Raw genomic sequence first — 15,223 nt, 5'->3', positions numbered from 1 at the left:
GGTTTAATAAAGAGAAATGCAAAGTGCTCCACTTAGGAAGGAACAATCAGTTCCATACATACAAGATGGGAAGCGACTGTCTAGGAAGGAGCATGGCGGAAAGGGATCTAGGGGTCATAGTGGACCACAAGTTGAATATGAGTCAACGGTGTGATGCTGTTGCAAAAAAAGCAAATATGATTCTAGGTTGTATCAACAGGTGTGTTGTAAGCAAAACTCGTGAAGTCATTCTGCCGCTCTACTCTGCACTAATTAGGCCTCAGCTGGAGTACTGTGTCTAGTTCTGGGCGCCACATCTCAAGAAAGATGTGGAGAAATTGGAAAGGGTACAGAGAAGAGCGACAAGAATGATTAAAGGTTTAGAGAACATGACCTATGAAGCCAGGCTTCATGAACTGGGCTTGTTTAGTTTGGAAAAAAGAAGATTAAGGGGGGACATGAGAGCGGTTTTCAAATATCTAAAGGGGTGTCACAAGGAGGAAGGAGAAAATTTGTTCCTCTTGGTTACTGAGGACAGGACAAGGAGTAATGGGCTTAAAGTGCAGCAGGGGAGGTTTAGATTAGACATTAGGAAAAAATTCCTAACTGTCAGGGTGGTCAAATATTGGAATAAATTGCCAAGGGAGGAGGTGGAATCTCCCTCTCTGGAGATATTTAAGAACAGGTTAGATAGACATCTGTCAGGGATGGTGTAGACGGAGCTTAGTCCTGCCTTGAGGGCGGGGGCTGGACTCGATGACCTCTCGAGGTCCCTTCCAGTCCTATTATTCTATGATTCTATGAAAGGATTGGCCCAGCGTGATCTTGTGGGTAAAATCCAAAGTGTAAATTCACTGGGAACTGTGGCTGGTTTCTTGGGACCAGAAGAACCTGTTCGGGGTATGTGAGATTGGGTTCTATAACCCCTCACCGGTGTATTAGACCTGGGGCTGATTGTGGCACAGGGAGAACTGGGATGTCTGAGGGGTTTTGCTTCTGAGGCTTCCTGCTGGGTGGGTTGGTATCTGAAGCGATCAGTGTGACTGGTTTGCGGCCTATTTAGGAAGGGCCTCCAGTCAGTGGCTGTATGGAGCCCTGGTTTTGAGCAATTCGCCCTGAGTGGACTTCCTCAGTGGTGCCCAGACCCGTCCAGGTCCATCACATCCCCCCATCAAAAATTATTGCCCACCCCGCCACAGATAATAGGGACATAACGGTACAGATTCAGCATAGGGTTTGAGAGGACAGAATGATAGATAGAGATGTTTTGATTGAACAGTCATGTACAAGATAATGGGTGGTATCCAGGTAAGTCAAAGGATGGCAACCTGATATGTCAAAAGAGATGTGTAACTTGTTTATACCTGAGTATAAATATAATCCAACTTAAATGTATACCTGAAATTAAAAAACATAGCAAGAGACCTAAAAAAGAGTCACAGTGGCTTAACCACCATGTAAAAGAAGCAGTGAGGGACAAAAAGGTATCTTTTAAGAAGTGGAAGTCCAATCCTAGTGAAATAAATAGAAAGGAACGTAAACACTGTCAAATCAAGTGTAAAAATGTAATAAGAAAAGCAAAAAAAGATTTTGAGGAACAGCTAGCTAAAAACTCAAAAAGAAATAACAAAATTTTTTTTAAGTACATTAGAAGCAGGAAGCCTGCTAAAAAGCCTGTGGGTCCCCTAGACAATCGAGCTATAAAAGGAGCAATCAAGGATGATAAAGCCATTGCGGAGAAACTAAATGATTTCTTTGCTTCAGTCTTCACGGCTGAGGATGTTAGGGAGATTCCCGAATCTGCACCGTCCTTTGTGGGTGATGAATCTGAGGAACTGTCCTGGATTGAAGTGTCATTAGTGCAGGTTATGGAACAAATAGAAAAACTTAACGTTAACAAATCACCAGGACCGGATGGCATTCATCCAAAGGTTCTAAAAGAACTCAAATGGGAAATTGCTGAACTATTATCTGAGGTTTGTAACCTATCCTTTAAATCGGCTTCTGTACCTAATGACTGGAATGTAGCCAACGTGACACCAATATTTAAAAAGGGCTGTAGAGGCAATCCTGGCAATTACAGACCGGTAAGTCTAACTTCAGTACCGGGCACCACTGCCAACCTGAGAGCAGACCTATGTAACTTTGTTCTCACCCACAATTATTTCCAGTTTGAGAACAACTTATACCTCCAGATCAGCAGTACAGACATGGGTACATGCATGGCCCCACAGTATGCTAATATCTTTATGGCTGACCTAGAACAATGCTTCCTCAACTCTCGTCCCCTTTTACCCTTCTCTACTTATGCTACATCAATGACATCTTTATGATCTGGACGCATGGCCAAGAAACACTGGAGACATTCCACAGAGATTTCAACAACCTAAACCCCACCATCAACCTCAGCCTGGACCATTCTACACGAGAGATCCATTTCCTGGACACCACAGTACAAATCAACAATGGAAAATTAGACACCACCCTCTACAGAAAACCCACTGACTCATACAGTTACCTACATGCTTCCAGCTCCCATCCAGCACACACCATACGATCCATCATCTATAGCCAAGCCCTTCGATACAACCGCATCTGCTCTAATCCCACTGACAGAGACCAGAAACTTCAGGATCTCTACCAAGCATTTATAAACCTCAACTACCCACCCGGAGAAATAAAAAAGCAAATTGAAAGTGCCAGACGAATACCTAGAAACCATCTACTTCAAGACAGACCAAAGAAAACCAACAATAGAACACCACTTGTCATCACCTATAGCCCCCAACTTAAACCTGTCCAACACATTATCAATAAACTACAGCCTATACCAGAACAGGATACTAAACTCCAAGAGGCTCTGGGAGACAGACCCATAGTCTCCTATAGACAACCACCTAACCTCAAGATGATTCTTACCAACCACCACAGGACATACCACACTAATACCAACCCTGGTACCTTCCCTTGCAACAAACCCCATTGCCAGCTTTGTCCACATATTCACTCTGCTGATACCATTATTGGACCTAACCAAGTGAGTTATAAGATCAAGAACACATATTCCTGCGCATCCAGAAATATAATTTATGCTATCATGTGCCAAAAGTGTCTGTCTGCTTTGTACATTGGACAAACGTCTCAGACACTTCGCCAAAGGATCAATGCCCACAAAACAGATATTAGACAGGATCACAGGGAAAAAACAGTTTCTTGCCATTTCAACCAGAAAGGACACTGTCTCAACGACTTAATTACCTGCATCCTGCTTCAGAAGCCTTTTAAATCTGCACTTGAAAGGGAATCCTCTGAACTGTCATTCATGCTAAAATTCAACACTCTACGTGGGGGGCTCAACAAAGACTCTAGCTATCTTACCCATTACAAAGATAGCTTCCCCAATTATCACCTCTAATACCATTAGCTCACAGACATTTACCTCCCCCCCACATCCCCTTCTGTTCTGAAATTTGATTTGTCCTTTTCATATGTGTTCATTTTTTTAATTGTATCCTTTGGTATATATGGTTGTGACTATTTTCTTCCACTATTTGATCTGAGGAAGTGGGTCTGGCCCACGAAAGCTCATCATCTAATAAACCATCTTGTTAGTCTTTAAAGTGCTACATAGTCCTGTATTTTGTTACATATTTTGAAGTTACTAGGACTATCAATAGGTGGGGAAGCGGTCTTTGTACTGTGTAAGGTAACTAGCATCTTTATTAAGGCCCATTCGTAATGTGTCGAATTTAAGCATGATAATCCTAGTAACTCCAGATTAGCTACTCAATGATTTACAAATAGCTATTTCCTCCTTCCCTCTCCCTCGCCCCCACCTTCTGTTCTAAAATCTGATTTGTTAGTTTATAATGTGTTCACTTCATTGTATTCCTTTGTTATATATGGTCATGCCCAGGGCTCGACAATCTATTGAATCTACTTGCCCGTGGCAAGTAGATTTCAGCCCGGCGCCCCATTACTGGCGATGCATGCATGCGCAATGTGGCTCTTGCGCATGCGCAATGCGGGACTGGCGAGCAGCTTTCGCCGCAGTTCGTCAAGCCCTGGTCATGCCAATTCTCTTTCAGAATATGATCTGAAGAAGTGGGTCTGGCCCATGAAAGACCATCATCTAATAAACTAAGTTGTTAGTCTCTAAAGTGCTACATATTGTTTTCCTTTTGTTTTACTAAGACCAAACTAATGTGGCTACCTCTCTATCACTATTCTACATATTTTGAGAGGAACCTGGCACTAATGCAAGTGAGGTCTCTTCCACCTCTCCTATAAGAGAAGTTAGATTTTAGGAGGTGATAAAGAAAAGACATCCCATCTGGGAGTTCTCCGGTCAGGATTCTCTTGGTGCTTTATCCAGTAATGGAAAAGGCTAGGAGCACCAGTAATTCTCCAAATACCAGCTCCTAGTGACCATTTTTCAAATTCCCTTGCCTGGTGAGTTCACAATGAGCCAGCCAAAGGAGAAACAAGAACTAAAATTCCCCAAATCCAGAAGGGAAACTCTTGATTTTAGAAGAAGAAAATATGCTACCTCATGATCCCCTCCCCCCTTATTTAAATCTCTAGCTTTGAAAATGTGAAATGCTAAATGAATATTGAATATTTCACAATGGTGCAAGGAGGAGACAATAGTCTGAAACAAGAAATGACTGCTCCCTTACTGCTATTTCTGGAATGAAAGAGGGGAGAACGCTACGCCAGAAGTGTGGCATGACACAAGAAAAAAGGCAGAGGGGGCACTCACCTGCAGGGTTTTCTTAGCTTGCTCCAAGTTTTCAGCATAGTGGCCATAGAGCTCCAATTTCTGACAGAAACCCTTCAATCCTAGCCCCAAGTGCCCTCTCTCCAAGTGAAGCAGCAGAATCCTGTGTGCAAAGAGAGTAGCTCACAGAGAGGGCTACATGATAAACAACTTTGCCTTGGCTCCATCTAATTCAAGTCCTGTTTCATCCCTTATTTTGAGGTCTGTCATTCCTCTCACATCAAGAAATTAAATCCAGGATACACACTCAAGGAATCAAGTATGAACTAAACAAAATATTTTCTAAAACATTGGGAAGCAAGTGATCAGTATGTGAGGAGGCATATGAACATTTTAGTTTAATAATATAGTACCGGATATGCACAATAGCTTATGGACATTATAAAAAATACACGGTTAGAATCAACAACTACAAAAACTAGAAACAAATTTTAAACACACAAATTAAAAATATAAAATTAGACCTTTCCTAAAATCAGTTACACCTGTAAAATCACCATATGTAAAATGATATATGAAATAAGAAAAAAATATTACAAGCATATTATTTCACTGGGGTGAAAAATGGCTTCCCTTTCATATACTTTTTTTTCTTATTTTAATAGCTGGTCAGGCAAATAGATGAACAGCCCAAATAACTGAAACATTTTCAATATATAGCAAAGATTCTAATTTCTGAGCTGATATGGTAAAAGGCACCTAGGCTAGGAATGGAGATAAACTATATTTCCTGGGTGGCAGTACAGGTTACAAGACAATAAACAAATGATTTAGTCTTCAACCTGGTTAGACTGGAATGGACAAAGAATTACATCTCGAGATACTGGCGTACCTCCCTTCCAAATAGGCCCTCCCCTTATAGATTTGTTCAAAGTATGAAGAAGTTACTCACCCCGTGCAGTAAAGATGGTTCTTTGAGAGGTATTTCCCTATGGGTGCTCCACTCAGGTCTCAGTGCATCCTTGCGTTGGCGATTGGAGATTTTTGCCTAGCAGTGCCTTACCGTGTTGCGCATGCACAACTGCTGTCTGATTTCATCTGTTAGCTGTGTGTGTGGCACAGGCCCCACTCCATTCCTTTTCTATCAGAAATCCTCTAACAGACTCCACGTGGGGAGGAAGAGAGGGTCGTGGAGCACCTATAGGGACACACATCTCGAAGAACCATCTTTACTATACAGGGAGAGCAACTTCTTCTTCTCCTTCGAATGGTGTCTCTGTGGGTGCTCCACTCAGGTGATTAGCTCACCTACCACTCACGGTGGTAGGTCTTGGAGTTGAATGTGAGAAGAGGCAAGGACCGCATCAGCTAAAGTGGTGGTAGGTGTGGGTCCCCACTGTAGAGCTTAGTGTTGTGCGAAAGTGTGATGTGAAGACCATGTCGCTGCTCTACAGATATCCACAAAGGCTATGTTCTGCAGGAAAGCAGTTGATGTGGCCATCGCACGAGTGGAATATGCTGTAATAGTCTGAGGTGGTTCCCTTCTCCGAAGATGGTATGAGGTGTGTATGTAATTGGCTATCCACTTGGTGATACGCTGCGCGGAGATGGTTGTTCCCCTATGGCCTGGACATAGAAATAAAAAGCCTGTCTGATTTCCTGAATCCCTTGGTTCTAGTTATGTAGAATGCAAGGGGATGTCTAGTGTCCAAAACTCTGGGGTTTTGGAAAATAAGTAGGTAAGTAAATGGGCTCATTAATATGGAAGTCTGATATAACTTTAGGAAGGAACTTTGAGTGAGGTCTAAGGATTGTCCTTAGTAAAAACAGTATACGGTGGATGAGCCATTAGGGCTGCAATTTTGCTTACACTTCTGACAGAGGTTATAGTTACTATGAAGGCCACTTTCATAGCTAGATGTTGTGGAGAGACTGTAGCTTGTGGTTTGAAAGGTGGCCTTGTGAATGTGCTGAGCACTAGGTTTCTGTCCCAAGATGGCACCGGTGGACGTAAATGTAGACATGTCTTTCGCAAGCCCACTAAGAAGCACTTTGTAATGGAATATGTGAAGAGTGAGAGGCCGTCCAATGTCTCATGGAAAACAGTGATGCCGGACAGGTGGACACGAATGGAGCTGATAGAGAGGCCTGTATCACTAAGATCCATCAGGTATTTGAGTATAGTAGGTATCGGAATAGTATTTTGTTACAGTTGTCGTTGACCGCACCATACTTGAAATAGTCTCCATTTGTCTTAGTAGCTTTGTCATGGAGGAGCAACGACTATGCAAGAAGATCTGCTTCACTCTCTCAGAACCACATTTTGGAACCATAAAGAAACCATACCATGAATTTGAGAGCCCTTAGGTTGGGGTGGAGTGTTTTGCCTTGATGTTGGGTCAGAAGATAGGGTGTGATGGGAAGGGTAATCAGGTGAGCAATCAGTAGATGACTCAGGGGAATCATGGTTGCCTTGGCCAGTAGGGCACAATTAGAATCACTGTGGCTTGGTGTGACGGCGCGTTGGGGGTCCCCCGTCTCCTGCACCCCGAAATGGCACAAACAGACTGCACCAGCCGGTGGAATAGAGGAAGTTTATTGCCTCTCCAGGATACAGCACAGCACAGATGTAATCTGGTCACAGAGCTGGGCTAGGATGCCTCAGGCCCCCTTGAGATGGGGGGAGACTGGGCCCCTAAACTCCAGCCCCTCTCCCTAGGCTATCTCCTCCATGCTCCCAGACAGCAACTAACTAACCCTCTTCCAGCCCTGCCCCCCAGCCAGGGCAGCATTCCACCTTCCTTTGTTCCTCTCCATGGGGGGTGTCTGGCCATACCGGTTGAGAGGTCCCTTTGCATAGTGACTCATCCTGTTTTGCTGGGTCATGGTACCCACGGCAGCCAGTGGGGGTTACCCCAGAGCCAGCAGCATAGAAACCAGCCAGGTACCCCCACTACGTCACACTTGGTCTGCACAAATCTTGTTGATCATGCTGGAAAGCAAGGGGGGACAGTGGAAATGCATACAGAAGGAGAGCAGTCCAGGATATCATAAAGGCATCTCCCTCCGATTTCTTGTCTTGAACCACTCAAAAGCAGAAGTGGTGGTATTTGCAGTTGGCTGATGTCGCAAATAAAGCTCTGCTGAGGCTGAGCTCCCCTTGTGTTGCTCCGAGAAGTCCCTTCTCAGTTTGTCCGCAATGATGTTCTGTTGGCCTGGTATGTACATTGCCATTGTTGTTCTTCAGGCACCAGTTCCAGAACTTGATTGCCTCTGCACATAGAGAACGTGATTGGGTACCCCCATCTGTTGATGTAAAACATACAGAGTGTGTTGTCCATCAGGACATGTATAGTTTTGCCTCGAATGAGGGGAAGCGTGCACATGCATTGTGAATAGATCTGAATTCCAGAATGTTGATGTGAAGTCACATCTTGGATCAAACAATACAAGTATGCAGGGGCAAGATTAGAAAGGCAAAGGCACAAAACGAACTCTATCTAGCTAGAGACATAAAGGATAACAAGAAGACATTCTATAAATATATTAGAAGCAAGAGGAAGACCAAAGACAGGCCCGGACAAGGTAGGCCCATTACTCACACATACAGAATGGGAAGTGACTGTCTAGGAAGGAGTACTGCAGAAAGGGATCATAGTGGACCACAGGCTAAATATGGGCCAAGTATGACACTGTTGCAAAAAAAGACAACCATGATCCTGGGATGCATTAGCAGGAGTGTTGTGAGCAAGACATGAGATGTCATTCTTCTGCTCTACTCTGCACTGATTAGGCCTCAGTTGAAGTATTGTGTCCAGTTCTGGGCACATTTCAAAAAAGATGTGGAGAAATTGCAGAGGGTCCAGAGAAGAGCAACAAATATGATTGAAGGTCTAAAAAACATGAGCTATGAGGCAAGGCTGAAGGAATTGGGCTTGATTAGTTTGGAAAAGAGAAGACTGAGAGGGGACATGAGAGCGGTTTTCAAGTATCTAAAAGGGTGCCATGGGGGGAGGGGGTTGTTCTCCTTGGCCACTGAGGATAGGACAAGAAGCAATGGACTTAAACTGCAGGAAGGGAGCTTTAGGTTGGACATTAGGAAAAACTTCCTAACTGTTAGGGTGGTTAAACACTGGAATAAACTGCCCAGGGAGGTTGTGGAATCTCCATCACTGGAGATATCTAAGAGCAGGTTAGAGAGACACCTGTCAGGGATGATAAAGACCATGCTTGGTCCTGTTATGAGGGCAGGGGACTGGACTTGATGATCTGTTGAGGTCCCTTCCAGTTCTAGTATTCTATGATTTGTGAGAGGGGTCCTTGAAGAGGGACAGGGAAGGAGGTTGGGTAAGAGGCATAGAAACTAAGGGGATTGTGTAAGCCAGTATTGACGATCTCAAGGACCCATTTGTCTAATGTGATGAGGGCCCAGTGATGACAAAGGGGCCTCAGACACTAGTGGAAAATAGGGGTCATATGCATTTGATTGCTGGGGCTGTCACTGAGACCCTTGACCACATCTTTAAATTGGCTGCTTGAATGTAGTGGGTTGATTGTTGGAGGGCTGGTTGTGTTGCGCTCTCCTTCTGTTGGACCATTGTTTGGATCTGTGATTTTATGGTCTCTGCTGCTATCTCTGGTAGCTGATATCTCTCAGTCTTGGATACCTGCACCTCCTATTTGGTGGGGTGTACATCCCTACGGTTCTCAGCGTGGTGCAAGAGTCCTTCATTGAATGGAGGGCTTCATCGGCTTGGGCCGCAAGTGTTGGTTCCTGTCAAAGAGAAGGTCTTCTACTTTGGTCTGCGGCTCCCTTGGGACTCCGGAAGATTGTAACCATGAAGCCCTGCGCATGACTATTGCAGTGGCTGTAGTAGCCCTGACCACTGTATCAGCCATGTCCATAGATGCCTGACGGGTTGTTCATGTTATAGATTAACCCTCCTTAATTATAGATTGGAGCAGAGGTCTCTTTTGCTCAGTGAGGTCATGCAAGAGCTCTTGTAGCCTTGTGTAATTCAAGTGGTCCTAGTTAACCAGGAGAGTGGTGTAATTCAATATTCGGAACTGGAGGGTGGCAGAGGAATAAACTTTTCTGCCAAAAATGTTTAACCACTTGTGCTCCTCGTCCTGTGGCATGGACTTATACAGGGGTTGTCTAGATCTGGGATTGACCGAGTCCACGACCAATGAATTTGGTTGAGGATGAGAAAAAAAAAATCTATGTCCTTAGTTGGGACAAAGTATTTTCTGTCTGCTCTGTTGTTGGTAGGAGAGCTAGAGACTGGTTTTTGCCAGAGTACCTCTAATGGTTCCATAATAGCTTCGTTGATTAGTAACACTATTTTAGAAGATGTCGCTGGTGGGAGTATCTGGAGTAATTTGTGTTGGCTTTCTTGTACTTCCTGCAGTTCAATATCCTGGGATTGAGCTACCCATTTAAACAAATCCTGAAACTGCCTCAGGTCGTCTGCAGGTAGAAAGGATGATGAGGGAAAGACAGCCTCATCTGGAGAAGAGGAAGACTGTGGAACCGGAGAGGAACTGTTCGAATCGGAATGAGGTAACTTGTCATCTTCGTCCAATGACTCAGCCTGGGACATTACAGAAAGTGAGTGTGGAGGACGAGACAGTGAGGAGTGTGCAGTGGTAGCCAGAGAACGTGTTATCGTATGTGCGGGTGTCGATACCTCTCTCTCGCGTGATCAGTGACTGTGCGAAGAATGGGAGCGGTAATGATTCCAGGGCTCCCAAGGGGACCATTGTGGTTGGAACAGCTGTGGTGGGTAAGGCCAAAGGTGACTAAATCATGGGTATTGCGGAGAGAGGTATAGTGGTCAGCGCTGAGAGGAATGCCACAAAGTCATTGAACCCATTGGCAAAGAGTGCTGTTAAGAAAACCTGCTCTCCTGTCCAGTGCCATGCCCAGTGAGGATGATGTAGGTAAGAAATATGTTCTAAAGATTGTTGGTGTGGATGAGGCTGGTGGATTCTGGGAAAATGCGGTGGTAAAGAGGTGCTCGGCACCAAGGGAGATAGTGCACGTGGCTGTGGCACTCGGTGCTAGGTGTCAACTGTTTTAGGAGAAGCCTTATTGGTTCTGATCCCAGGACATGCTTATGTTCCGACTGGCGGGAACCAGAATGTTGACTCGGTGCCGAGGTGTCCATTGGCACTAGTGGTGGTGGCATATCAGAGTTCATCAGTGCCGACCAAGGAGCGGTAACGGTGCGGAGAAGCTAGACTTCCTTTTTGGCTCCACTCTCTTTGTAGCCACTGTTGGCTTCTGTGTGGTGGTGGCTTCTGTGTGGTGCCGGAAATAGATGGCACCAGTGAATGGGTGGCATGGGATGTGGATGGCAAAGATAATGCTGGAGAGGCCTAGGACACGCGGAAAACCCTTGAGGGTGATGAAATAGCCCTCTTACGAGGCGTTAACGACTCTGGTGGTTGCAGGGATTTCTCCCATAGGAAGTTCTTTAGTCTCATTTCTCGGTCTTTTCTGGTTCTAGCCATCATGTTCTGGCAGTGTGGGCACTTCTGCACCACATGGCCCTTGCCAAGACACTTCATGCATGAAGTGTGCCCATCAGATGCGGGCATCGAGTCTCTGCATTAATCACATTTCTTAAAACCAGGAGAGCCTGGCATTTTGAAGAGAAAAACTTGGAGAAAAATCAGAAGGGAAACAAAAACAAAAATGGGTTGGTGGGTTGTTGTTTTTTTAAACAGACAAGAACTAATGAACACTAACTATAAACTGATTAAAACTACTAATGAACTCTAAACTAACTATACTATTTTTATTTTTCCAGTCTGAAAGGAGAGCACTGCTGTGACTCCGTCTTCTGCCAAGGACGGTAGAAAAGGAACTGAGGGGGTCTGATGCCCCATGCACAGCTAATGGATGAAAACTGCATGAGATAGCAACTGTACATGCACGACGTGGGAGGGCACTGCTAGGCAAAAATCTCCAATCACCGGCACAAAGGTGCATTGAGACCTGAGTGGAGCACCCACAGGGACACCACTCAAAAGAGGACCAGAAATTTCTCATAGCTATGAATATTTTGGCTGTCTAGATTGATGTGTACAGGCAGTCCCCGGGTTACGTACAAGATAGGGACTGTAGGTTTGTTCTTAAGTTGAATTTGTATGTAAGTTGGAACTGGTACATATTGTAGGGGAAACTCTAGCCAAACATTTCTCCAGAGCTCAGTTTTATTCTCCCACACCTCACTTCCCTCAGTCCTTTATTCTCAAGCTGAGGTGTCTGCTGAGAAAAACCGCTCCGCGTGTCCCTGGTGTTCTGGAGGTGGGGGGGGTGGGGGGACGCTAGCTTCGCGTCTCCCTGGTCTGCTGGGAGGAAGCAGCTAATGCGGGGTTGCCTCACCCCGTTTGTAAGTAGGGATCCGATGTAAGTCGGATCCATGTAACCCGGGAACTGCCTGTACGGGTCCACAGCTCCCTGAGCACATCTCCCACCCATGTGTGGTATTCTGTCAAGCAGATCACTTACTGGCTGGAGTAATGTATGGATTCCAGGACCCCAAAGATGGCTTCCCGAACACCTGGCTGCAATGTCCCTTTAGCCTTCAGAATTGCCACAAAATACTAACCAAGAAAGAGAGGAACAGAGAAGGGTTATCTCCCACAATCTACACATGGAAGCAGTTATACCAAGAAACAGAGACCCTCCTCCACAACAACAATTCACAATTCTGTTGGAAGGGCATAATAAGTGGGGTTCTGCAGGGGTCTTTTTTGGGACCAGTTCTGTTCAATATCTTCATCAACGATTTAGATATCAGCAGAAAGTAGCCTTATTAAGTTTGCAGATCATACAAACCTTGGAAGGGGTTGCAATTGCTTTGGAGGATAGGGTCATAATTCAAAATGATCTGGACAAATTGGAGAAATGGTCTGAGGTAAATAGGATGAAGTTTAATAACGATAAATGCAAAGTACTCCACTTAGGAAGGAACAATCAGTTTCACACATACAGAAAGGGAAGCGACTGTCTAGGAGTACTGCAGAAAGGAATCTAGAGGTCATATTGGACTACAAGCTAAATATGAGTCAACAGTGTGATGCTGTTGCAAAACAACCAAATATGATTCTGGGATGTATTAGCAGGAGTGTTGTGAGCAAGACACGAGAAGTCATTCTTCCGCTCTACTATGCGCTGATTAGGTCTCAATTGGGGTACTGTGTCAGTTCTGAGCACCACATTTCAATAACAATGTGGAGAAATTGGAGAAGGTCCAGAGAAGAACAAGAAGAATGATTAAAGGTCTTGAGAACATGACCTATGAAGGAAGACTGAAAGAATTGGGCTTGAATGCTTTGGAAAGGAGAAAACTGAGAGGAGACATGATAGTGGTTTTCAGGTATCTAAAAGGGTGTCACAAGGAGGAGGGAGAAAAATTGTTCTCCTTGGCCTCTGAGGATAAGACAAGAAGCAATAGGCTTAAGCTGCAGCAAGGGAGGTTTAAGCTGGACATTAGGAAAAACTTCCTAACTGTCAGGATGGTTAAACACTGGAATAAGCTGTCTAGGCAGATTGTGGAATCTCCATCTCTGGAGATATTTAAGAGCATGTTAGATAGACATCTATCAGGAATGGTCTAGATGGTGCTGGGTCCTGCCGTGAGAGCAGGGGACTGGACTCGATGACCTCTAGAGGTTCCTTCCAGTTCTAGTGTTCTATGATTATCAATAAAGTTTACAAATAACACAAAAATTGGGAGCATGGTAAATAATGAAGAGGGCAGGTTACTGACACAGAAGTTTCTGGATAACTTGGCAAACTGGATATAAGTAAATAATATATGTTTCAGTGTGGTTAAATGTAAAGTTATGTAGTTAGGAGCAAAGAGTCTAGGCGATGGTAACAAATTAGGAGATTTTATCTAATTTATAAAGGGAAACAAGAAGACCTTTTATAAATACATTAAAAGCAAGAGGAAGACCAAGGACAGGGTAGGCCCACTGCTTAGTGAGGAGGGAGAAGCAGTAACAGGAAACTTGGAAATGGCAGAGATGCTCAATGACTTCTTTGTTTCGGTCTTCACCGAGAAGTCTGGAGGTGTGCCTAATGTAGTGAATACAAGCAGAGAGAGAGTAAGTTTAGAAGACAGGATACACAAAGAACAAGTTAAAAATCACTTAGGAAAGTTAGATGTCAGCAAGTCACCAGGTCCTGATGAAATGCATCCCAGGATACTCAAGGAGCTGATAGAGGAGGTATCTGAGCCTTTAGCTATGATTTTTGAAAAATCATGGCAGACAGGGGAGATTCCAGAAGACTGGAAAAGGGCAAATATTGTGCCCATCTATAAAAAGGGGAATAAGAACAACCCTGGAAACTACAGACCGGTCAGTTTAACGTCTGTCCCAGGGAAGATAATGGAGCAAATAATTAAGGAAATCATATGCAAACACTTGGAAGGTAATAAAGTGATAGGGAATAGCCAGCATGGGTTTGTGAAGAACAAGTCATGCCAAACTAATCTGATAGCTTTCTTTGATAGGATAACGAGCCTTGTGGATAAGGGAGAAGCGGTGGATGTCATATACCTAGACTTTAGTAAGGCATTTGATACGGTCTCGCATGATATTCTTATTGATAAACTAGGCAAATATAACTTAGATAGGGCCACGATAAGGTGGGTGCATAATTGGCTGGATAACCGTAGTCAGAGAGTTGTTGTTAACGGTTCTACATCCTGCTGGAAAGGGATAACAAGTGGAGTTCCTCAAGGGTCTGTTTTGGGGCCCGTACTGTTCAATATCTTCATAAATGACTTAGATATTGGGATAGAGAGTACGCTTATTAATTTTGCAGATGATACCAAACCGGGTGGGGTTGCAACTTCTTTGGAGGATAGGGACATAATTCAAAATGACCATAGCAAGTTAGAGAAATGGTCAGAGGTAAACAGCATGAGGTTTAATAAAGAGAAATGCAAAGTGCTCCACTTAGGAAGGAACAATCAGTTCCATACATACAAGATGGGAAGCGACTGTCTAGGAAGGAGCATGGCGGAAAGGGATCTAGGGGTCATTGTGGACCACAAGTTGAATATGAGTCAACGGTGTGATGCTGTTGCAAAAAAAGCAAATATGATTCTAGGTTGTATCAACAGGTGTGTTGTAAGCAAAACTCGTGAAGTCATTCTGCCGCTCTACTCTGCACTAGTTAGGCCTCAGCTGGAGTACTGTGTCCAGTTCTGGGCGCCACATTTCAAGAAAGATGTGGAGAAATTGGAAAGGGTACAGAGAAGAGCGACAAGAATGATTAAAGGTCTAGAGAACATGACCTATGAAGCCAGGCTTCATGAATTGGGCTTGTTTAGTTTGGAAAAAAGAAGATTAAGGGGGGACATGATAGCGGTTTTCAAATATCTAAGAGGGTGTCACAAGGAGGAAGGAGAAAATTTGTTCCTCTTGGTTTCTGAGGACAGGATAAGGAGTAATGGGCTTAATTTGCAGCAGGGGAGGTTTAGAGTGGACATTAGGAAA

At 44.3% G+C, this 15,223-nt stretch overlaps 1 protein-coding gene across 10 annotated transcripts in view; it reads right to left on the bottom strand.

The window, feature by feature from the left end:
- ARHGEF39 (Rho guanine nucleotide exchange factor 39) overlaps positions 1-15,223 on the bottom strand; it is a 104,074-nt gene that overhangs the window by 64,711 nt on the left and 24,140 nt on the right. For all 10 annotated transcript variants that reach the window (XM_075914727.1, XM_075914726.1, XM_075914725.1 and 7 more), the window contains 2 exons: positions 12,219-12,313; positions 4,742-4,862 (listed from right to left, as the gene is read on the bottom strand). In XM_075914727.1, the coding sequence (XP_075770842.1) occupies positions 4,742-4,862; positions 12,219-12,313 (216 nt within the window). The remainder of the gene's footprint in view (positions 1-4,741; positions 4,863-12,218; positions 12,314-15,223) is intronic.

Source organism: Pelodiscus sinensis, unplaced genomic scaffold, assembly GCF_049634645.1.
Source record: "Pelodiscus sinensis isolate JC-2024 unplaced genomic scaffold, ASM4963464v1 ctg72, whole genome shotgun sequence".
Taxonomy (NCBI): Eukaryota; Metazoa; Chordata; order Testudines; family Trionychidae; genus Pelodiscus; species Pelodiscus sinensis.
The sequence above is the reverse complement of the archived record's forward strand: the minus strand, read 5'-3'. Positions and strand labels throughout refer to the sequence as shown.